General features: G+C 31.4%; 1 protein-coding gene across 1 annotated transcript in view; it reads right to left on the reverse strand.

Annotated features, from left to right (window-relative positions):
- The window catches only part of kug (kugelei), a 733,937-nt gene that overhangs the window by 608,655 nt on the left and 100,682 nt on the right, over positions 1 to 24,600 (reverse strand). Inside the window, exon 3 of the mRNA XM_065505961.1 lies at positions 16,449 to 19,044. Coding sequence (XP_065362033.1) covers positions 16,449 to 19,044 — 2,596 coding nt within the window. The remainder of the gene's footprint in view (positions 1 to 16,448; positions 19,045 to 24,600) is intronic.

Genomic DNA, 24,600 nt, shown 5'->3' on the forward strand with positions numbered 1-24,600 from the left:
TGTGTATTGAAAAAAAACAACAACAAAGAAATATATTTATAAATATATACGTCTTTACTCATGCAAAACACTTCATATACCAACAACATGAAGAAAATCATAAAACCGGACAATCATATGTATTTACACTATGACTGCTCAGTGAAAACTAACTAAATAAACAAAACAAGTCTTGCACAATTGTATGCAAGGTTGCCAATTTAGCCATTTTCCGGCTAGATATAGCGATTTTATTTTAATTTTGCCATAAAAAATGGCTGGATTTAATTTAGCCGGAAGATCTAGCCATTTTATTTTGTCTTAGCCATTTTTATTTTATAATTTTCTTAAACATTTTTGGAATTTTTTAAAAATAAAACAGTATTTTTTATCAAATGACAAAACAGTCTTTTTAAACAAATTCGTCTATTGATGATTTGATGAGAATATTATTGATTTTATGAAAACAGGCTTCGAAATTGTTTCCAAAGCAAAAATCAATTTTGCATTTCTTCAGTGGATCCGATTTTGAATGTAAGTGCCCAGAAATTAGTTTAATTTATCAAAAAGGAAAAAAAAATTATTGATATTACAATTTTTATCCCCATTTTCTCAATCTCTAGTTATTTTTTATCGTGACGATATACTGACAGTTCTCATACAAAAATTCTATTAATTGAAAGTATATCGTTACGAAAAACGATAACCGGAGATTGAGAAAATGGTGGTTAATCTGCTAAAACCCATTAACACGTAGTCGGTAAAAATTATTTTTGAAAACTGTCAGTGTGACTATTAGTTAACACATAACCAGACTTCGTGGTAATGGGGGCAAGAAATGTAATATTTATGAATTTGAATTCAGTTATTTTTGAGTTTTAGCCATTTCTAGCCATTTTTAATTCAAAATCTAGCCATTTTCTGAGCTGAATAGTTGGCAACCTTGATTGTATATTGAAAAAAATAACAACAAAAAATAATAAAAATAAACGATACGCACTCAAATCCATACATATTATGCATGCGTGTGTTTGATTTGTAATTCTCATTTCATCTATTCCACATTGCAATGTGGAATGTAGAATGTTGTGTGTTTGTGCTCATATGAGAACTCATTATAAACAACTCTCTCTAGTTGGGTGTTTATATTTCATATAAACACACAACTAAACTTGCGTCTTTTTTTTATGTTATATGTAGTACTCGACGAGAAGATTCTATATATATGTAATTTTTTTGAAATCGGAACACAGACGAAGAAATATTATTATTTTTAAAATTGAACATACCCGAGGTCTCCTAGCAAAAGAGGTCTTGAGCTCCAAATCTTCTCGTAAAAAACCGGAAGCTCGATTTTGATTTTAGAACCATGGTTTCTTCTGAAAAAGTTCATAGAATTTTCCGTAGATTACGAATTTGCTATACGCTTTTCCACGTTTTTTGGGCCCGAACAAATTGACCCACTCTAGCATATAGTCATTGAGTAGAAAAATGTGAAAAATACTATGAAGTTGATTTGGGTGTACAAAATAAAAAATTGTATTGAAATGTGTGTTAATAAAGAATTTTAGTGCAATATAATAGAAGTTTTATTTTTTGAGGTATGTATTGTGAAAGATAAATTAAATTAAATAAGATTCTGGACAAAGGATAGCTAGCGGAGGATATTATTATTGAATTTTTTGATTGATTGGCTTTTTTAATACAAATTCAAATGTATTCATGCTGGTGGTAATAGGAGTCCAGAAAAATTAGTAAGAAAAAAAATAATTTTGTATGTAAAGCGGTTAAAAAAGGATATATAATGTGACAACAACAGCCAAATACCATAAATAACAGGATCATTCATTTTATGAATAAAATCTATCGTAATAAAAAATGATCTGTAACGGTATTCAACAAAAATCAGTTCTACACAAACAATGCAATAATAATATCATCCGCTGTCCTTTGCTCATAACCTTCTTTAATGTACTTTCACTGCATTCCTATCCTTCACAATACATATTTTTTTAGCATTCTATACTTTTTTTTAATTTACTCCTGTTACAAACGCTCAGCCAATCATACTCATTTGCATTTCACATTGCACAAGTTGTTGTTGACTTTTTAATTTTCTACATTAACAGTAAAGAAACAACAAAATGCAATAAATTGCAACGGTACTCCACCCCATGTCTAGAAATTCCTTTGCTTTGGATTTGTTCCTATTTTTGAATGTGTTGTTGTTGATTTAAGCAGCTAGAGGACACACATACAACAGTTGTATTTCAAAATTACTTGAGGTAGTAGTTGTTGTATTTCCTTTTTCTCCTCTTGCACTCGTGCCTATGTACAAACTTTGTTGTGCCTTCGTTGCATAATTTGTTCTCTGTTGCTTATTTGTTTTTTTGTTCTCCTGTTAGAAATACTACGAATGGATACATATGAATGAGCATTTAAAAACACAAAGTCGATCATTTACGCTCTCACTTGATATTTGTATATTCATTTGTATTCATTTGTAGTGATAAATTATTCTTGCTTTCATGCATGTGTCCTTCCATAATCTGGTTGTTGCATTTTCTATCCCTTTTTAACTCTTTTCCTTTCTTTTGTTGATGCTTACATTTTCTATCATTCCTCTTTATCCTTTTTTCTCCTGCTACAAAATCACTCACGATCACGATTGAACCTATTTATGTATTTGTTTATGATTTTTGCATTAATTGTTGTTGTATGTACACTAGGGTGGCCCTTAATAAACGAAAGTTGGATTTTGGCCATTCTCACCCTCCAGTTTGGTGAACATTAGCAAAAAAATCATCCTGAAAAAATTTTAGGTAAATCGGTTGGGGTTAAGACGTGCCGCAAGCCCTCTGAAGTTTTGAGATGCATTTACAAGGGGAAAAAATGCAGTTTTTTTCAGTTTTTGTAAAAATTTTGCCATTAAAAAATTACTTTTGTAATTTAATTTAAAAGAATCGAAATGTGTACGTAATTGTCGTTCTAATGAGACATAAAAAACAGAAATCGGTCAAAAAATGTTAAAGTTATTAAAAATTCGCCAGGCCATTAACGTGTCTCAGGCCACTAGAACATGAAATGTAGGATCAAAATTAACATATTTTGAGAAATATTAAAATAAAAGCTCATTTTTACTTAAAATATGTCCATATTTACTTGTATATGAGTTTTTGTCTTCGTAGGATACCGTTAACCTATTCTTAGGTATGAACAAAAAAATTTAATTTTTTTAACGGCAGTTTCAAAACTCCATTTTCAAATTTTTAAAAATTTTGTTAAACAAATTTCAGAATTTTTTGATCATCTCATTGGGATTTATTAAGAGTATAATAGGGAATAAAAATGTGAAAAAATTATGAAAATATCTCTTATAGTTTTTCCGTACCTGCGATTTAAATTTTGAAATTTTCGAGAAAAACCAATTATTTGGCAATTTTTAGGCCAATGAGCTCTATTTCCTTACTCTTATGAATTTTAAGTAAAACCTATTCAGAATATTATAGTCCAGATAATTCAAAATATACTCTGAAACTTCTACTAAAATCGGAAGACGTTAACCCTTAAATCGTGATGGTCAAAGGTAAAATTTTTCAATATTTGGAATTTTTCTTGGAAAGATTTCGAAATGATCGAAATGTTGTATATTTTTGGGCCGATTTTGATGAAATTTAACAAAAATATAACATAAACTCTAGGGTTTATAATAACAGCACAAGAAGGGAAATTAACGCTTAATGGCACTTGGGGTTAAAATGACACCAAACTTTTAAAATCATAATTTTTTATGGTTTTAGAAGTTTGGGGTCATTTTAACACCAAGTGCTATATAGGGTTAATTTTAATTTTTCTGCTGCTTTTGTAAATACTAGGCTTTGTGTTATATTTTTGTTAAATTTCATCAAAATCGGCCCAAAAATATACAACATTTCGAACATTTCAAAATCTTTCCAAGAGAAATTCCAAATATTGAAAAATTTGACCTTTGACCTTCACGATTTAAGGGTTAACGTTTTTTGATTTTAGTAAAAGTTTCAGAGTATATTTAGAATTATCTGGACTATAATATTCTAATTAAGTTTTGCTTAAAATTCATAAGAGTAAGAAAATAGAGCTCATTGGCCTAAAAATTGCCAAATAATTGGTTTTTCTCGAAAATTTCAAAATTTAAATCGCAGGTACGGAAAAACTATAAGAGATATTTTCATAATTTTTTCACGATTTAATTCCCTATTATACTCTTAATAAATCCCTATGAGATGATCAAAAAATTCTGAAATTTGTTTAACAAAATTTTTAAAAATTTGAAAATGGAGTTTTGAAACTGCCGTTAAAAAAATTAATTTTTTTTGTTCATACCTAAGAATAGGTTAACGGTATCCTACGAAGACAAAAACTCATATACAAGTAAATATGGACATATTTTAAGTAAAAATGAGCTTTTATTTTAATATTTCTCAAAATATGTTAATTTTGTTCCAACATTTCTTGTTCTAGTGGCCTGAGACACGTTAATGGCCTGGCGAATTTTTAATAACTTTAAAATTTTTTAACCGATTTCTGTTTTTTATGTCTCATTAGAACGACAATTACGTACACATTTCGATTCTTTTAAATTGAATTACAAAAGTAATTTTTTAATGGCAAAATTTTTACAAAAACTGAAAAAAATTAATTTTTTCCCCTTGTAAATGCATCTCAAAACTTCAGAGGGCTTGCGGCACGTCTTAACCCCAACCGATTTACCTAAAATTTTTTCAGGATGATTTTTTTACTAATGTTCACCAAACTGGGGGGTGAGAATGGCCAAAATCCAACTTTCGTTTATTAAGGGCCACCCTAATGTACACACATACAGCAATTTTATATCATAATTACCTACTTCTGTGTATAAGTTGATGTTGTTGCAGTTAATTTCCTTTTGCTCCTGTTGTACTTATACCTGTGCCTTTTTTGCATCATATCTTACACATAAAATTGTTCTTTCACAATTATTTTCTATGCTGCTTATTTTTTTGTTTGTTCTCCTGTTACAAATTTGACGAAAGGAAACATTTGAATGTACAACACTTTATTATGATAGATTTTATTCATAAAATTAATGATCCTATTATTTATGGTATTTGGCTGTTGTTGTCACATTTTGTTGTTGCATTATATATCCTTTTTTAACCGCTTTACATACAAAATTATTTTTTTTCTTATTAATTTTTCTGGACTCCTATTACCACCAGCATGAATACATTTGAATTCGTATTAAAAAAGCCAATCAATCAAAAAATTCAATAATAATATCCTCCGCTAGCTATCCTTTGTCCAGAACCTTATTTAATTTAATTTATCTTTCACAATACATACAATTACATACCTCAAAAAAAAAAACTTCTATTTTATTGCACTAAAATTCTTTATTAACACACATTTCAATACAATTTTTTATTTTGTACACCCAAATCAACTTCATAGTATTTTTCTACTCAATGACTATATGCGGCAAAACAAAACTATATATGCGGCGGAAATATTTTAAAAATAAACATTTTCGCTTTAAACATTTTTAACTTTGCACAATTTCGTATTTTACATTTTTCAACTTCGTATGGTTGGCAGTCAACTTTTAGCATCTTCCATATTTTCATTGTTTGAATTTTTCACTGCGCATATCGTTTGCAGTTTATGGTTTTCACGCTGCAATTTGTTTGCATGTATGATGTTTTTGTAGTAATTTTTTTGTATATTATACACAAGCAATTTCATTTGTTTTTGCTAACCAAAAATATACATATATTTAGCAAAAGTTTTAAAAATGAAAAATTTTCATTTTGTCTTCTAGCTGCAACGTAAAATATTTTGTAAGGCAAAATATTTTTGGAAAAACTGCGACAAATATTTCTACCATGAAGCATGTGCATATATGGCATTGGTTTATAGTTTGTATATTTTCAGTATTTGTGCAAATTAATATGAAAACGATTCATATTTATTGGGCAGTCGGTAGTCAAATGTAAAAAACGTTTAACTAATTTTAAACCCTGGTAACTGGCAACCATCCGAAAAATCAAAAAGTAAAATAAATTCTATTAGAATATGGCTATTGGTTATCACCAGGGAAACCAGAAATATGCTCTAAAAAAAGCGTTTTAAGCGCTTTAAATATGCAGTAAAAACTTTAAAATATGCTCTTAAAATTTTAAAAATATGCTCTTAAAAAAACAAACTTTTACATAATTTTTAACCAAAAAAAATTTACTTAAATTTTCAAATAAAAATCGTTGTCTATTGGATCTGAAAACATTTTTATAAATAGAAAATGTTCTTTCGACATCAACTGATGTTACAGGAGCAAATTTAAAATACAATATTTCTTTAACACTTAGAACGGTTAAGTTTGAATTAGAACTAAAATTTGATATTTAGATGGCACTATTATTAAAATAGTGCTTATTTTATATTAAAACAAGTAAGAGAGCTATATTCGGCTGTGCCGAATCTTATATACCCTTCACCAAATTAATCTTCAAAATAAAAAATTTATTCATTTTTTGAAAAAAAAAAAATTTTCGAATTGTTTTTTTAAATTTTTTAAATTTAATTTTTTTTTTAAATTTGTTTTTGATAAAGTCAAAATATGCTATTAAACAGTTAAATATGCTCTAAAAACGCAAAAATATGACATAAATATGCTCTTAAAACAAATATATGCAAAAATATGAATTTAAGGGTAAAATATGCAAAAATATGCACTAACAAATCGATGCCAAAAGTCTTAAATAGTTCTGAAACGTGTAAACATCTTATCCATGTGCTCATTAGACCCACCAGAAAAAACATGCATTTGCATATTTTGGTTTCCCTGGTTATCACAAACAGCGGAAAATATATTTTTATTTTTCTGATTTACCAAGCCTCATATTCCGTCTACATAAAAAAGTAATAAATACGACTTAAAGAAAACCTTGTACTATCCTGCTTAATAAAAACTTTCTTCATAAAAAAAATTTCTGAAAAATTTTTTACATTTAAATAGTTGCCAATACCAAACCACTGAAGTTATTAATAAATATTAAATATTTTTAAGTACAGCAACAACTATAGATTGAAACTACATAACAATAAATCAAATATGCCAAAGTTTTTTTTTTTATTTTGCGCCAATAAATTGTTGATTTCTCCCACAACGTTTCAAATATTTAGTTGATTTTTATTTATTATATTTCCTTTAGCTTTAGTTTGATTTAGAATTTCTTTAGCTGAAACTTTTTGTAATCGATTTGATTTTGCTGAAGGAGAATCGAATTAGTATCAATCTTATATTCGTCTAAAATTAAGTTTTTTTTTTTTTTTCAGTATCTTTTTCTTTATTGAATCTTTCTTTTTAGAAATTTACAAATAAGTATTCAAATCTTAACCTAAACTAAAACTAAAGTTGTTATTGCCGCTGCAATATCCAACATGAGTGCTCGATGATTATCTGGCCAGATCCAGTGTTTCCAATCGCCTCAGTCGTCTATGACCCTCAAATGACAGCAACTCCCTGGCGAGGGGGTTTGGATGATCCATTAGTTTTGAAATGTATTTTAGACTGGAGAGTTTGATCTCCTCGCGTATTATGGGGACATTGAGATCCCTATGGATATTACTATTGCGAATGTACCATGGGGCACCTGTTATTGTCCTTAACAGTGCTGACTGCTTTCTTTGCAATTTTTCAACGTTAGATGAGGAGGCTGTTCCCCATAGCTGAATGCCGTATAGCCATATCGGTTTTATAATTGTTTTGTACAAAAGCACTTTGTATTCCAAGTCTAGAGCAGACCGTGGGCCAATTAACCAGTACAGTTGGACTGACTTTAATTTTATTTGCGTAACCTTGGCTTCAATATGGTGGGACCATGTTAAACGGCGATCAAGATGGATACCGAGATATCGCACATGGCTCTGTTCTGGGATTTTGATATTATTTATCTGTATGGAAGGGCAACTTTCTCGTCTTAAAGTAAATGTAACGTGAATACATTTTGTTGCATTGACCTTAATTTTCCATTTGTCCAGCCATTTTTCCAAATCGCCGATGTGAGACTGGAGTTGTTCAGAAGCTATTACGGGATTTTCATGTGTACTTAAAAAAGCGGTATCATCCGCAAATGTAGATGTGTGAGTCAGTGCGCTCGTGGGCATATCTGCAGTATATAAAATATATAGGAACGGCCCTAGAATACTTCCCTGTGGTACACCAGCTGATATTTTTCGACGTGTTGAGATCACATCCTTTGATCTGATTTGGAAAGATCTTTCTTGTATGTAATTTTTAAGCAGTTTATGTACGTTCGCAGGTAGTAATCTAGTAATTTTGTGTATTAGTCCATCGTGCCAGACTTTATCGAAGGCTTGAGATATGTCAATAAATAATGCGGAACAATACAGCTTGCTCTCGAAGGTTTTCCGAATAAGTGTAGTTATCCGATGTACCTGTTCGATAGTACTATGTTTCCTTCTGAAACCAAATTGATGGTCAGGAATAATGCAATTTTCGTCAAGGTGCACTATAAGTCTCTCAAGTAACAACTTTTCAAAAAGTTTTGAGAATATTGGCAATAGGCTAATGGGACGGTATGATGTCACTTGAGTGACATCTTTTCCCGGTTTCGGTATCATAACTATATCAGATATTTTCCATGAGGATGGGAAATATCCAATACGTAGTATTGAGTTAAATATGAACAAAATAATTCTCAGTGCTGAGTTGGGCAGATTACTTATCATCGTGGTAGTAATTTTATCTATACCAGGTGATTTTCCAGCCTTAAGACCTTTGACCGTCGTCCTCACGGCAGAGAACCGGAATTTTAGTGGGGCTGGCACCACATTATTTATGACATTATCTCTAATATATGAATTTGTATCATTTGGGGTAAATACATTCTCCAAGTGATTGGCAAATGCTTCGATTTTTTCTGAAGTATTTTTTGCCCATTCTCCGTTCTGAAGGTGTATGGGCGACTCATATACAATAGGGCATTGCATATTTTTCACAGCTTTCCAGAGACTATATTCTGTGTTCTTAGTAGGGTCTAAGTTTCTAAGATAATTTCTCAGGTTAGATTCTTTATTAATCTTTAAGGCGACGTGAAGTCTTCTTTGGCACTGATTAAGTTTAGCCTTTACGTTCGGAGATCGCGATTGTTGCCATTGACGTCTGAGGGTTCTCTTTTCTTTGATAAGAGAATCAATGTTTTTAGGACATTTTGAATGTCTGTAATTCCCCAGGGTGACTGGGGGCGTGGACACTTTAACGGCGTTTGTTAAAATGTCTGTAAATATATCGACAGCGGATTGTATCTCATACTCATTCTTCAATGAGATGTTTTGTGGCAAGTGTGAGCTAACATACATTTTATACTTTAACCAGTTCGTTTTCTTGTTAGGGAAACAAGAGTAAGAGTTTTCCAATTTACTTGGAACTGCTAATAACGTTAAAACTGTAGGCGAGTGGTCTGACGAGAGGTCCAGCGAAGGGATCACTGAAATAAATTCTCTTTTTATATTCTTGATTACAGCGAAGTCAATTAGATCGGGAATCTTATTGAGGTCTGTAGGCCAATAAGTAGGTTGGCCACTAGATATGGCATCTAGTCTGTTAGACGATATTGCTTCTAACAGTTGCCTCCCTCTAGGAGTAATAAGGCGAGAGCCCCAAAATGTATGTTTTGCATTGTAATCACCAGCTGCTATAAATCTTGGACCTAGAGTCCTAAAATATTCGAGAAACTGCTCTCGATTAATATTATACCTAGGAGGACAATATATTGAAGATATTGTAACTCTACCATCAGGTATATTTATAGATGTGGCCTGGATGTGATCCGTTTTATATTCTGGCATTGGGAAATGCCTAATATCCTTTCTCACTAATATAGCTGTTCCACCACAAGCTCTACCACTTGGATGTTTTGTGTCATAAGTATAGTATCCGTTAATTCTGAAACAGTTCTTTATGGTAAAGTGTGTTTCAGAAACGAGTAGTACATCAATTTCCTGAAGGTGGAGAAATTGTTGTACATCATTCTTATGTTGGCTAAGGCCGTTAGCATTCCAAAAACAAATTCTTAGAGAATTCATTTTTTATTTAGCAGGATCTGCATGAGCATGCTTTGATTCTGCATCAATTGTTGAAACATATTTTGCATGTTCGTCATGAAACTGTTCATGGTTTGAATTAGATTCTCAATAGAGCTTTGAGAGTTATTGTCGGGTACTGGTACACCCTCTTTTAATGCATGTGCATATGAAAATAATGGGGAATTATTTCCATTGCTTCTTTTCATTTGGGTAACTGAACCCTCATTTGTCGTATTGGCATACGATTTGTTTTGATAATTATCATTTATGATGCCCCTATATTGAGCACTAGAAGCACCTGTGTTTGTTTTCATTTGGGTAACTGAACCCTCATTTGTCGTATGGGCATACGATTTGTGTTGATTATTGTTTTTTATGATACTTCTATATTGAGCACTAGAAGCATCAGGAAGGCTTGGAAAGTTAGAAGCCGTATATTGAGCATATAAAGGTCTTCTTGCCTTCGTTGATTCCTGTATGCGTAGGAATACTGGGCATCCACGGTAGTTTGCGGTGTGATTTTGACCACAGTTACTACATTTTCTTATATTATCTGTTTTTGAGTGGGGGCATTCTTGACTTTTATGAATATCTCCACATCTTACACATACAGAAGGTAATTTGCAGAATGTTCGGGTGTGACCGAACTCTTGGCAATTAAGGCACTGAGGTGGACCTTTGCGCTTAATTGGTTCTTCTGCAATTATTTTACGATTTAGAAGATATCTTAAACCGTATATTGGATGAGTGTCACCCTTTTTCTTTAATTGAGAAGAGTTGAAAGTGATTTCAACTCTAAAAACTGGTTGAGGAATTTTATTTTTATTTATTATATTGTGAATGGACTTCACTTCAAAGCCTTCAGACTCTAGCGCCTTTTTAATATCATCAGTTGGCTCAGAACTATCTATACCTTTGATGACTACTGTCAAACCTTTTGCACTTTTCAGTTGATATGTATAATAGTTTCTTTTCTCGGAATCGAAATTATCAACAATCATTCTGAAATTTTTTTCCGAATAAGTTTGTACCTTTGTCTCTTGAATATTTCCTTTACGTAGAGAGACCACGTGGAAATTCTCCTTACCTACAAGTTGGGACAATTTGTTCACCAAAACATTTGTAGTAGGTTCGCGCAAATAAAGAGGAGGTGGCTTATAGTCTTTTACAGGCTTTGCGGGTTTTTCTTTACTTTCATGATTGTCAAGAATTGCAAAACGATTTTGACTTACCGGATTTTTCTTCGCCTGTTTTGGATTTGGTTCCAATTTTGATGTCCTAGGACTGGACTTGCGTTTAGTTATAGTGATGTAACGGTCCATTCCTGTTAGGATTTTTCCCGTATTTTTCACTATACTATTTTTTGGTATGGCACCAGTATTTTTTAATGTAAAACTCGATTGATTTTGCCTATCATCACCGGTTTTTATAGAGTTAATATTTTCATTACTACTATTTGTGACATTGATCACAGAGCATTACTTTTTTCAGCAACCATTTGAGTTGTTGTTTGTTTTTCTATAATTTCTTTTATGTTGTCTTCTACACAACTGTTTTGTTTTGGCGCACTAGAGAGTGGAGATCTCTCGTTTGTTGTAGTTCTTACACTTAAATAATTTTTGTGATCTTTTGGATCATATGTATTATTATTGTTGTATGGAGAGCTCACAACAATGTATGCATTATTTCCATTGCTGCTGAGCCTCCTTTCACTTGTTGGAGAGTAAGAGAAACTCATACACAAACACACAAACACTACACTCTTTATTTAGGGTTTTATTTATGTTGTTGTTTTTTTTTTATTACTTTTGCTTTGTTTTTTTTTCTGATTGTTAATATTTGCATTAACAAACAGTTTTTTTTTTAATTTTATTTTGGCTGTTTAAATCAATATTTAAATATATTTATAAGTATTTAATAAGCGTCCATTCGCTGTTACTTATCTTTGTATATATTTTTTTTTTTGTATTTATCTTCACAATTATTTTATTTATTTATTTGTGAGAGCGATGTAAAACACGTCTATCCACTGTAAACGGCAGAAAAAAAAACTGAAAATTAAGTTAAACTGGAATGTAGACAATGGGCAACAATATGCATTAAAGGGTTATAGGACATTTTATGTTTTCTTCTCATATATGACGGTTAACCGGTTTTTTCGATGTCGGTTAACCGAAAAACCGGTTTTCTAAAAAAAGGCAAATTTTCGGTTAACCGATAAAAAGTCGGTTTTTTATAAACACTATTTCTAGGGCAAAGAATGGCAGATTTTGAATAATTTTCTACTGTAGAAGAATTACATTTTTCACCAAAAATGCTCTTTACAGTTGAGTCTTGAACCATCATTTCATTTGGAATTTCAATAATATCTTCTCAAACTCTTTAAGAAGCTCATCATTGCCCATTTTTAAAAGCCAATCTCTGTATGGCGTGCCCACGGCTCGGATATTGGTTTTTAGTGGTAAAATTTTATAGTTTGACCAGAGAACTGAGTACTTCAATGAAGTTTGCAGAAGTTTGCAACTGCAGCTCTGTGAGCATGTGACACCACAGGCAAACATTGGCGAAAATCACCTCCAAGTAGCAAGACCTTGCCTCCAAATGGATTTTAATTTTTCAGTAATGTTTTTAATAATTTATCAACATCATTAAGTGCGTGACTGGGTGCCATTGTTGCTTTGTCCCATATTATCAGTTTGGCTTTTTTAATTTGTTGGGCATCATTTGTATTTGCTCTCATACTTTCCCCTGATCACACTTAGGAAGGTGTTGTATAGATAGGTCTTTTCACATCCAGCCATTACTGAGAACTTAAAATTTATATAACTGAAGAGTAGAAAAATGTACTGAATATCAGGAAACATAAAATGTTGCTCCGTTAGGACTATACACATGGCCAATAACACTATGCAACAAATGAAGACTTTTGGAAAAACACAAGATCATGACAGTATAGGTTCGACTCTACTACCAAAGGCTGGTAAGACCCTATCCTCAGTTTGTCCATTTTGGTGACCGATTTTTTTTTATGGGCCCCCAAAGTTTCTGAAAATCAGTGCGGCCTCTAAAAAAGGTGTCATCAGTTTTTGGTTAACAACCAATTCAGACTTTGTGATACGGCTTAACATTATATGGCAATAATATAGCTAAGAGTCCGCCAAATAAATTTTGTTAAAATTGTTTTCCAAAAAATAGCTTTTTCGTGCACTTTTGTTGAAAAAATATAGGAAGAAAAATTTTTTTTTACTTTTTTTAGAATAACTTCCAGGGACTCCTAATTTTTCACTAACAATATTTAGCAAAGTTGTAGCTACGGTAGATCTGAATAACTCTTGGGAACATATCAATGCAATCTGAATATATCTAGGTACTCTAAATAGCTGTCAAAAATCACTTTGTAGCTTAAAAATTTTAGTTTTTTACTATTTTTTGACTCTAAAACAAAATTTTTTTGTTAAAAATGTATGTTCGAGTGTATACTTCTCTATTGTGCTGTAATAACGAAGAATGGGCAAATCATTATCGGTATGATCCGGGCGCATCACTTTATCCAATCTTGATCACGCAAGACCGGCTTGATGCAAGATATGAAAAAACTTTAAAATTTTTTAAAGTGGGCAAGGTTTGTGGAGCTTCTGAAGAGTAAATATAAGCTTCTTATATAAGTTTTTGATATCGGTGGAAAGCTTATGACTTGAGGATTGACATTTTAGTGAAATGAATTAATTTTGTGTTTTTACGGACGTCATTTACCTTAAAAACTAACAATATTTTAAAATGGTGATTTTCCATCAAGAAAAATAAAAACTTTGAATTAATGTAAAATTTGAACAGACATTACAATAAAATTTGGAAGTAATATAGATCTAAATGTTCCTAAGTCAACGGCATCACAAATGTTGCCATTCTTTGTTTTCTGTGTTCCAAAAACTGAGTTTTTTTTAGAAAATAGCCCACTTTGAAGTTATTTACAGTATGATATTAAAAACGTTTTGTATGTATATAAACAATATATAGGGCTATACAAATATGATGAGCTTTTGAGGATCGGTGCTTTGCCTTTTTAGAATTTTTTACTCAAACCTAAAATTTTGTTTCAAAATTGGCCAAGTTTGGATAGGGCTGGGGGTACAATGTCCGCTTAAGTTAGTAAAATTTTACTTTATACGTTTTTACATTAAGTTCTCTTTCAAGATCATAAAAAAATGTATATAGCCACGAAGAAAATTAGTTTTATATAAAAGAAAAAATAGGGGAACTTTTTTGCGAAAAAACTTAAAAAAACACACGCATACAAAGTTGAAATATATAAAAAGATGCTTCAACTTTGGATGCGTGTAACTTTTTATAGGGACGAAATAATTGTTATCAGGTTTGTTTTATTTTCTTTAGAATTTTATCGCAAATATATGTCGTATATAAAAAACAAATTTCGACCTTTCATATATAAAATACAAAAAAAAGATCGAGCAAAATTTAAAAAAAAAATAAACCTAAATATCTCTTGAACTAAAAGAGATAACAGATAAAAGCATATTTTTGTAGACCTTCTCAAGGACTATCTATATTTTTAATTTCAGATTTCGGATCATAAATGGCTTTTTGGCGATTTTTTTTTAAATGTGTGACATTGAGGGTCCACTCACTGATCCCCATTCCGAACACCTCAGCCGAGTAAATAATACAGCACAACATAGAAGTGTGGACTTGATCATACTATTTTAACAAAAAATCTTTGTTTTAGCATCAAAAAATAGTAAAAACGAAAATTGTTAAGGTACAAAATGATCTTTATGTGCCATTTAGAGTGACTAGACACGTTCAGAATGCATTGTACCGTAGCTACAACTTTGCTAAATATTGTTAGTGAAAAATTAGGAGACCCTGGAAGTTATTCTAAAAAAAGTAAAACAATTTTTCTTCCTATATTTTTCAACAAAAGTGCACGAAAAAGCTATTTTTTGGAAAAAAAAATGTTAACAATATTTATTTGGCGAACTCTTAGCTATATTATTGCAATATAAAGTTAAGACGTATCACAAAGTCTGAATTAGTTACCCAAAAACTGATGACACCTTTTTTAGAGGCCCACTGATGTTCAGAAACTTTGCGGCCCATAAAAATAAATCGGTCACCAAAATGGACAAACTGAGTATAGGGTTTTACTACCCTTTGGTAGTAGAGTCGATCTATATAGTCATGATCGTGTGTTTTTTTCACTGTTGCACTGTGTAATCGGTCTTCATAAAAATCTAGAAAATATAAAAATTCCCTACAAAAAATAAGTAATTAAATAGGCGTTCAGCCCGTAAAATCAAAAATCTGTCTTCGTCACGATCTTCCGCAGAGAAAGTGGTTTAAGTATGCCAAATTTCAGCTTTCTTTGTCATCAGATAGCTTCAGAAAGTTATTAAAAAATTAAATCCCTTACAAAAAATAGTGAGTACTTATTTGGAGAAATATTAAAAACGGAAAGTGCCACACCTGGCTCCGTTACGATCTTCCACAGAAAATGTATATTCAGTATGCCAAATTTCAGCTTCCTATGTCATCAGATGGCTTCAGTAAGTTGCAGAAAGAGAATTGCATACACATACAAACATCCGGAAATAATAAGAAATTATATATATAGATATCTGGAGAACTCTAATAATGAAATTCTCAATACTTTGCATGAGTTATTTTGGTACCTTGACGTATTGCAAATGGGTAGTATCAGATCATGTTAAGTAAATAGTTCTTTTCGAATATCTAAACAACTGTTATGGGTGGAGTCTTCTAACTTTTTATAAATTGCTTTCATATCATTGTTACGAGTTTGACTTAAAATAGGCTGGGTAGAAACATGCCCACTGTAAAAACATAGGAAATTATAGCGAAGCGAATGTCTTAAGAAAAGTTTCAAGATTTTTTAAAATCGCAGAATATTGTTATATATAAAACACCTTAACTTATGACAGTAGACGGTTCTTATCACCTAATGACCCGAGTGCCCTCGGCCAAGAGCTGTCAACTCTGCAATAACTGCTGTTACAACAACAACAGTGTTGAAGTGCCCTCGGCCATGGTCCGTCAACTCAGTAACCACTGCTGATACATCAATAACAATCACAGTGGTCATAGCTTTATGTAAGTTATTTTAAAATGTTCTTAAAATTTCAAGATAACCAATAAAATATGTATTTCAATATAAATAAAAAGTCCACTAAAATATGAAATAATTTTAAAGTCAAATTTTAAAAACCGTTCAACCGATAATCAACCTTTTAAATTAACCTGCTCACAAAAAAACCCAAAGGACACAGATTTTCGCTTAACCGGTTCATAAAATTGCTAAAACAGCTTACCTTTATCATTTACAGAAAATACACCAAGTCCGTCACCACTTTGTATAAAATATTCAATTTCAGAATTGGGGCCTTTTTCATCCTGATCCTTGGCCGATATATTCATAACTACTGATCCCTTAGGACTGTTCTCCTTGATTTTGCCTACGAAAACAAAATCATCGAATTCAGGAGCACACCGATTTTCATTGACATCTATTATCTCTACAACAACAGGCATATTAGATGTAAGAGCTGGAGTTCCGCGATCTACTGCACAAACTATCAAGTTATGTACTTGCTGATTTTCATAATCTAGATAAGCCTGAGTTCGAATAACACCACTTTGTTTATCAATTTTAAATAATGAAATATTAAGAGTGTCATCTTTTAGAAAAAATATTATTTCTCCATTTATTCCGGAGTCAAAATCACTTGCTTCAACTTGAGCTATCATGCTTCCTTTGGGAAGATCTTCCCGAACTTTGAATATTATTTCTTGGACTCCGAAAATGGGAGCATTATCGTTTATGTCATCCACAATGATCGAAATTACTGCTTCCGATGAAAGGGATGGATACCCTTTGTCTTTAGCAATAATATGAACTTTATGTTCTTCCATTTGTTCCCTATCAAGTTTTCCATTTACAAATAAACAGCCTGTGGTCGAATTTAATGCAAAGTTTGAAGTTTCTGTTTTCATTTCGTATGTAATTAAAGCATTTATTCCAAAATCAGCATCAGTTGCTTTAAGACAAAATATCTGTGTTTGATTGTCTACATCTTCGCTTAGATGGAATCTTGCAAGAGATTTCTGAAAAATAGGTGGGTTATCGTTAACGTCCAAAATGTTCACAGTTAACATTTTAGAAACACATTTGCTCGGCTGTCCTAAATCACAAACTGTTATATTTAATACATATTCATCTTGGCGTTCCCTATCTAAGTATCCTATTAGAAGCAACTCTCCGCTGTCAGGATCAATACGAAACACAGAATCAAAGTCTCCTTCAGATATTCCAAATATTAACTTGCCGTTATATCCCAAGTCTCTGTCTTTTGCTTTAAACCATATTATGGTTTCTCCCAATGTAAGACTTTCATTTATTTTTAATTCCAATGGAAAATTTATGAATTCTGGATTGTGTAAATTTTGACCATATCTACTTGGCATTAAAATGTATTCATCGTTATTAATCTCCTTATCGAAACCCATATTGTTTCGTTCCGATGCTGCCAATGTATCGGCAAGTTTTTTAGCAATTCCCGTTTCATGACATTCAAAACTACTGTAGCCATTTTCGTCAACATTTTTAAGCATTTCATACTGCTGATTACTTAAAAGTCTTATTTCAATTATCATTTCATCTGAGAAATGTGTTCCATCAGTAGAAGATACGTTCAAGAAACGATGAGACGATCGTACATCTTTAAGATCGCAGCCAATTGTTATAACACCTGTCGTTGGGTCTAGGTTAAAACAGCCATCATCGTTTCCAGATAATAAGCGATACGTAATGTAATCACCAACATCAAAATCAATGGCTGATAATGTAAAAACATCAGTACCCACGGGAGCGTGCCGAAATATTTTACCCATACAATTAACACGCTCAAATTGTGGTCTATTATCATTTACATTATTTATTTTTATAAAAATTTCCTTTTCCGTCTGCCTTCTGAAAGGTAATCCCCAGTCGGAAGCTCTGACTCTTAATTTGTATGACCGGCGCATGACTTCATAGTCTATTACGGAGCTTGTTCTTATGACACCACTAAAGTGATCTATATCAAATGGCACATCATTAAGATTCGCAATACTATAGGAAATATAGGAATTTTCTCCGGAATCATTATCTCTTGCAGACACTTTTGTAACAAACGTTCCAGCAAGTTCATTTTCGTTTAAAAAAATTGTAGATATGTTATCATCAAATATCGGATCATTATCGTTTATATCTAAAATATTAATTTTCACTTTGGCAGAGGATTGCTTTCGAACTCCTAAATTAGCCTGGTCAATAGCTGTCACAGTAAGGGTATAAAATGATGTTTTTTCTGCATCTAAAGTCTTTTGCGTATATAACATTCCTGAATCTGGATTAATTCTAAATTCTCCTCCTTCATTGCCGCCAACTATTTCCAGGGTTACTAAAGCGTTTCTACCAAAATCTGGATCGGTTACTTTTAATCGTATTACTGGCATATTTGGTGGAGAAGTTTCCGGTATTGAAACTTCATAAAACTGCTTTGTAAAAACTGGGCCATTATTTTTGTCAACGTTGATAATGATTGGTACAAATTTATAGCTAAATTTCATAGGAATTCCATTATCCTCAACTCTTACGGTTAAGTTAAAAATATTTTTTGATTTCTGAAATGTTGATAGTTTATTCAAGTTGATATAGTATTCTCCTTTTGTATCAGTTTCGGTAAGATGAAAGTTGCCGTTGGAATCACCGGATGTAATTTTAACATTTTTTATTTCTCCATTTCGGCCACTGTCTCTATCAAAAGCATTTATGATACCATATATTTTATTTGTTGCAATTATACTTTCATTTACAATTGTACTAGGGAGTGTAGTGACATGTAAATCGGGAGCAAATAAATTAGTCTGAAAATAAAAATAAAAATATATTATACAATTTTTCAACAACGTTATAAAATATATAATATATGTATGTAGTTTTGCAACCAAATTATTCATGTTATTTTAGCATTATAAAACACTCGTCAAAGTGTCTTCGACATAAGCACTACGTGCAACTCACTAAAAAAACGCAACATATTCCTTCTACGAGGCACAGTGGTTTAGAAACTTTTTTTTTAAATATTTCGATATCTTGGGAATTATTGGATATATTATTACGAAATTTCATATGGTTTGAGCTGAGGTGTTTTCGAGTTCATTTACGTTAGTTCAGCTTCCTAGCGATAATGGGGGCTAGTGTGTAGCCCCTCAAAGTTGCTCACCTCGGGTCTCAATGTTTTAAAAAAATCGGCAAAAACCATTTATGATCCGAATGAGCTGAAATTTTGAATATAATTAGTCCTTGAGCAGATCTACAAAATACGCTTAGAAGTGTATAGGTTATCTCTATTAGTTCAAGAGATATTTATGTTAATTGATTTATTTTTTTTTAATATGAAAAAAACGTACAAATTTGTCAAAGGGGGCAAGGTTTGTGGAACTTCTGAGGAGTAAATAATGGCTTTTTATATACACACAGCCTCAAAAGTAAGTAAACACCAGTGAATTTTTCGATTTTTTTAAGATCATGAAAATCATTATGGTCCAACTTAAATCTTTGTTTTTCAGAACCGAATCTATTATTCAACTCAATCTCCAACAAACCGAAACTTTTAAATTGTAATCGATGGATAGATTTTAGGATTTTCATTATCTTAAAAAAAATCAAATAATTTTTGGTGTTTACTCACTTTTGAGATGCACTGTAAGTATTTGATACTGTGACCATGATATAAAAAAATACTAGGTAGTTTCATTTTCTATTTATGTCAACCTAATTAAGCATTTGACAATAAAGGGGATTTGAAGTTTATATCTAAAACAAAGCTACTATATTCATTAAACATAATCCGATTTTTGCCTTTATTGAAGTATAGTTACTTCAAATATAAATAAAATAAAAAAATATTTTATTCAAAATATTATTGCTCGTTTATCCAAGGCATTGAGCAGCAACACAATTCTGGCCAAGGCTTTCAATTCCTGAGTATCGTTAGCATAAGGATTTAGTTTATGCTGGATTGCCGGCACAAACCTCTTGCACCTCCACGAATATGAGAAAAATTTTACGAATGTACAACCGTTTGTGTAATCTCTTAATAAGATTTGAGAGACAATTTCATTGGGATAACTGTCAGATACTTGGTATGATGAATAATACAGTGGAATATTTGACGATATTCCACTATATCATTCAACAGCTGGCTCTGTTGTGGTTTTATCTTCTTATCCGCCACCAACGATTCTAAAATAAACTACAAAGTCTCCGGCAATGCCATGGAATTGTGCCTTTACGCCGCGCTTTATCTCAATAAACTCCCACAGCCCTGCACACTATCAGCTTTTTCACGCTCTATAGTTGTCAATATAAACTCCAGGAACATGCCATAATCACGAACATCCCGAGCAATAAATGACAAACGGCATAATTGGTAACACGTTCTTCATAGCGTCTCTCGTCCAGCAAGGGTGGTATACAATTGAAGACAAAGCCTATATTGCGTTTCAAATAAGGCTTAAGAACCATAAATAGATAAGCGAAACACACTAAAAGTCCACTCCAATTGGTTAGTATCGTGAGCAAACATATTCAGCCCAATTATGAATAAAAATTCCCCGGGAATTTTTCCCCTTTTCTCATTTTTTCTATAAAAATTCAATGGAATTAGAATTAGAATTCCTCTGATAAATTTAAAAACATCCATTTTTTAAAGTCTGATTGAAAAAGGTATCACTATCTTCGGGCAGCTTTTAATTGTCATGGCCTATGTGATATAAAGGCACACGTCTTAGATTAATCCGTTTTTTATTTATTTTAAATATAAATTGCAGTATTGTGAACTGTTACATACTACACATATTTCATGGAAAATTTCTCGGAGTATTGTAACCTTTTTCTAAATGTGACGTTTCACTGAATATTTACAAATAAAATAAACTTCAAAAATCCCATTTCTTGTAAAAAAAAATATAAATGAAACTACCTTGTAATTTTTTTATATCATGGTTGAAAACATTATGACTTGAGGATTGATATTTTAGTAAAATTAAATAATTTTATAAAATGTTTGGACTTCATTTACCTTAAAAACTAAAAAATATAATATGATGATTTTCCACGAATAAAAATATAAAATTTGACTTAATGTAAAATTTTAATAGTTAAAGATATCATAACAAAATTTGGAACCAATATAGACTCGAATGTCCTTAAATCAATGGCATTAGAATTTTTTACATTTTTTATTTTCAAATACCGAAATTCCTAAAACGGGGAAATGTGCATACTGTGACGTTATTTACCGTGTGATAGTAAAACACTTAGTAAGTATTTAAGAAACATATGGGGTTATACAAATATGGAGCCTTTTCGTGGATCCGTGCTTAACCTTTTTAGAATTTTTTACTCAAATTGAAATTTTTAAAAAAGTGTCCGCTAAAGTGAGCCAAATTTTTTCTTACACGCTTTTTCATTATGTTATCTTTCCGTATCATATAAAAACTCTATATAGTCCCGAAGAAAATTTTTTTTACAAAAGAAGAAATATATGGGCTTTTTTGAAAAAAAACGTTAAAAATACGGACCTTTTTACAAGTTCCAACTTTGGATGCGTATAACTTTTTATATGGAAGAGATAAGCAAGTTTCTTTTATTTTATTTAGAATTTCATCGCCAATATAGCTGATATTTTAAAAATAAATTTCGACCCTCCGTAGGCCCGCCATATCTAAAAACCATAAAAAGATCGAGCAAAATTAAAAAAAAATAAATCAATAAACCTGAATATATCTTCAACTGATAGAGATAACCTACACTTCTAAGCGTATTTTTTGTAGATCTGCTCAAGGACTATTTATATTCAAAATTTCATTCGGATCATAAATGGATTTTTGGCGATTTTTTTAAAAAAAAAAATGAGACCCGAGGGGACCAACTTTGAGGGGCTACGCACTGGCCCCATTATCGCTAGGAAGCTGAACAAACGTAAATCAACTCGAAAACACCTCAGCTCAAACCATGTGAAATTTCGTAACAATATATCCAATAATTCCGAATTATTTCCAAAAAAAAAGTTTTTAAACCACTGTGCGAGGTAATATTTATTTACAAGAAAGAGATCTTCGTCTCTAATTTAAAAATTTGTTTGTTTTATTTTTATAACAATTTTGGAAAACTTGGATTGATGCCAAACAGGTGAATTCACCATAAAATTGAAAAAGAAGATAAGAATGTATTGGTAACGTTTTCTTTATATGTATGTATTGGTTTTCAAACCACTTTCACCCAGAGTTCGAAAAAAACACTAACATACCGTACGTTAGTGTATCGTACTGTACACCCTGCCAACAATTACTATCCAAAAAGTGTCCCAAACGTATCATCTTGTAGTTGAAACTCATCGAATATGATATCCCTTTCTTATCGTAATAGTGTCACAGTGCGGGAGAAAACGTGCCACGCATATGATACCTACCAATTCTATACATTTAGTGTATTATTATATCTAAATTTATGTCTAAAAAGTGTCCAGAGAGATGATAATGTTTCCAATTCTGCTTCTTGCATTAAAATGGAAATATTTTATTGCATTCCAGTTATGAAAACACTATGCATATACGTATTTACATTAAAAATAAATAAAATAATTAAATTAATTAAAAATTATAGTATAAAAAATTATATAAAATATGTTTCACTAATTAATTGGAATAAGTATTTACATTTTTAACAAAAATTCACTAGTTATTGCACTAACTCTATACCTTTAAAAAAACTTTATTTATTGGTACACTTTTAACAAACACTTAAATTTCAAATATAATTTAAATTAATCACTAATCTATATATATAAAAGAGTAACGTTACTGACTCACTGACTGACTGGCTGACTGATTCATCATCGCACAGCCCAAACGACTGAAGCTAGAATCATGAAATTTTAACTGTGGGTTCCTCCCTCCCCAAAACGATCCGATAAAAAGGGTAAATTCGGTAACCTTATATCTTAAAAACTAATAAAGATACAAAAAAACTTAAAATTGCATGTTACTCCATTCAAAAAATAAGCTGACAGGTGTTTCGTACTTTTTCGAAATTCGAAACTTTTAGGGGAGAAAACGGGTAAAAACTGTATTTTGGTACTTTTTTGGCACCCTATGTATCTTTTAAACCAATAAACATAGAATCAAATTTTAAATCGTATTCTTTACTTATCAAAAAATAAAAAATATAAGTTTGGTACTTTTTGGAAATTCGAACCCTTAAGGGATAAAAATTGTGTTTATTTTTGGTACTTTTTCATAAAATATGTTTTTCTATAATTTGACATAGACATACGAATATTTTATTATGAACTCCCACCACGTTACAGAAATTTATTTGAATAAAATTGTACCACCTCAATGGGGATAAAAAAGGTACCAAAAAGGGGATAAAATCGGGAAAATACATTATATTTGAAATTATTAAGCCAAGTTTGATAATTTTTTTAACGTTGGATCCTGGATTCATACAAAAATTAACTAACAGGGTGTTATTTGGAACTCGAGTACCAAGGTGTATATTGGGCCAAATCCGGGTAAACAGTTTGGTACTTTTTTTAAAACATATTTATTCCTGGGCACATTAACACAGATTTTAATATTTTGAGACATGCCTGTAGCATAAACAATTTTGACAAAATGGAATATTTTTAAATTTCAAACTTGAGGGGTGTTCAAGGAAGAAAAGGGAAATTGGTACTTTTCTCCTAATGGTACTTTTTTAACATTTTAAATTATTTCAGTTATCGACATTAAAGTTAGCTGATATGTATCTGAGTGAAGTTAGTGTTAGGAATAGGTTATAATATTTAGGTACCAAAATGTGTGAACTGAACTATAGGTACTTTTTTGTTCTTCTAATGGTACTTTTTTGAAATTTCTATAACAATGGACTTAGAAACATGAAATTAAACATATATGGTCCTAAGTGAGTGAGAATTATAGGGGGAGACTTTTTGGTACTTTTTCTTTATTGGAATGGTACTTTTTGTAATTTCTTCACCAATGAACCTAAAGCCATGAAATTAAGCTTATATGGACCCGAGTGAGTGGGAAACCACAAGTGGGGGATTTTTGGTACTTTTTATATATTCTAATTGTACTGTTTAGGTTGCATCCTTTTGGTAATAACTACATTGAACGTATTATACTATTTTTAACAACGTTATAATTTATTGTTGCTTCCTTTTTTATGCAACTTTGCTGGAAGTATTTCACTAGATTCTAGCGAGTAAACCGTTAACGGGTCCTTAAATATTGTTTGCCACCAAATTATGCTTGTTATTTTAGCATTAAAAAACACTTGTCAAATTGTCTTCGACATAAGCACTACGTGCATTTTACTAAAAAACGCAATATATTCCTTCTACGAGGATT

This window comes from Calliphora vicina, chromosome 3 (assembly GCF_958450345.1).
Source record: "Calliphora vicina chromosome 3, idCalVici1.1, whole genome shotgun sequence".
NCBI classification, from domain to species: domain Eukaryota; kingdom Metazoa; phylum Arthropoda; class Insecta; order Diptera; family Calliphoridae; genus Calliphora; species Calliphora vicina.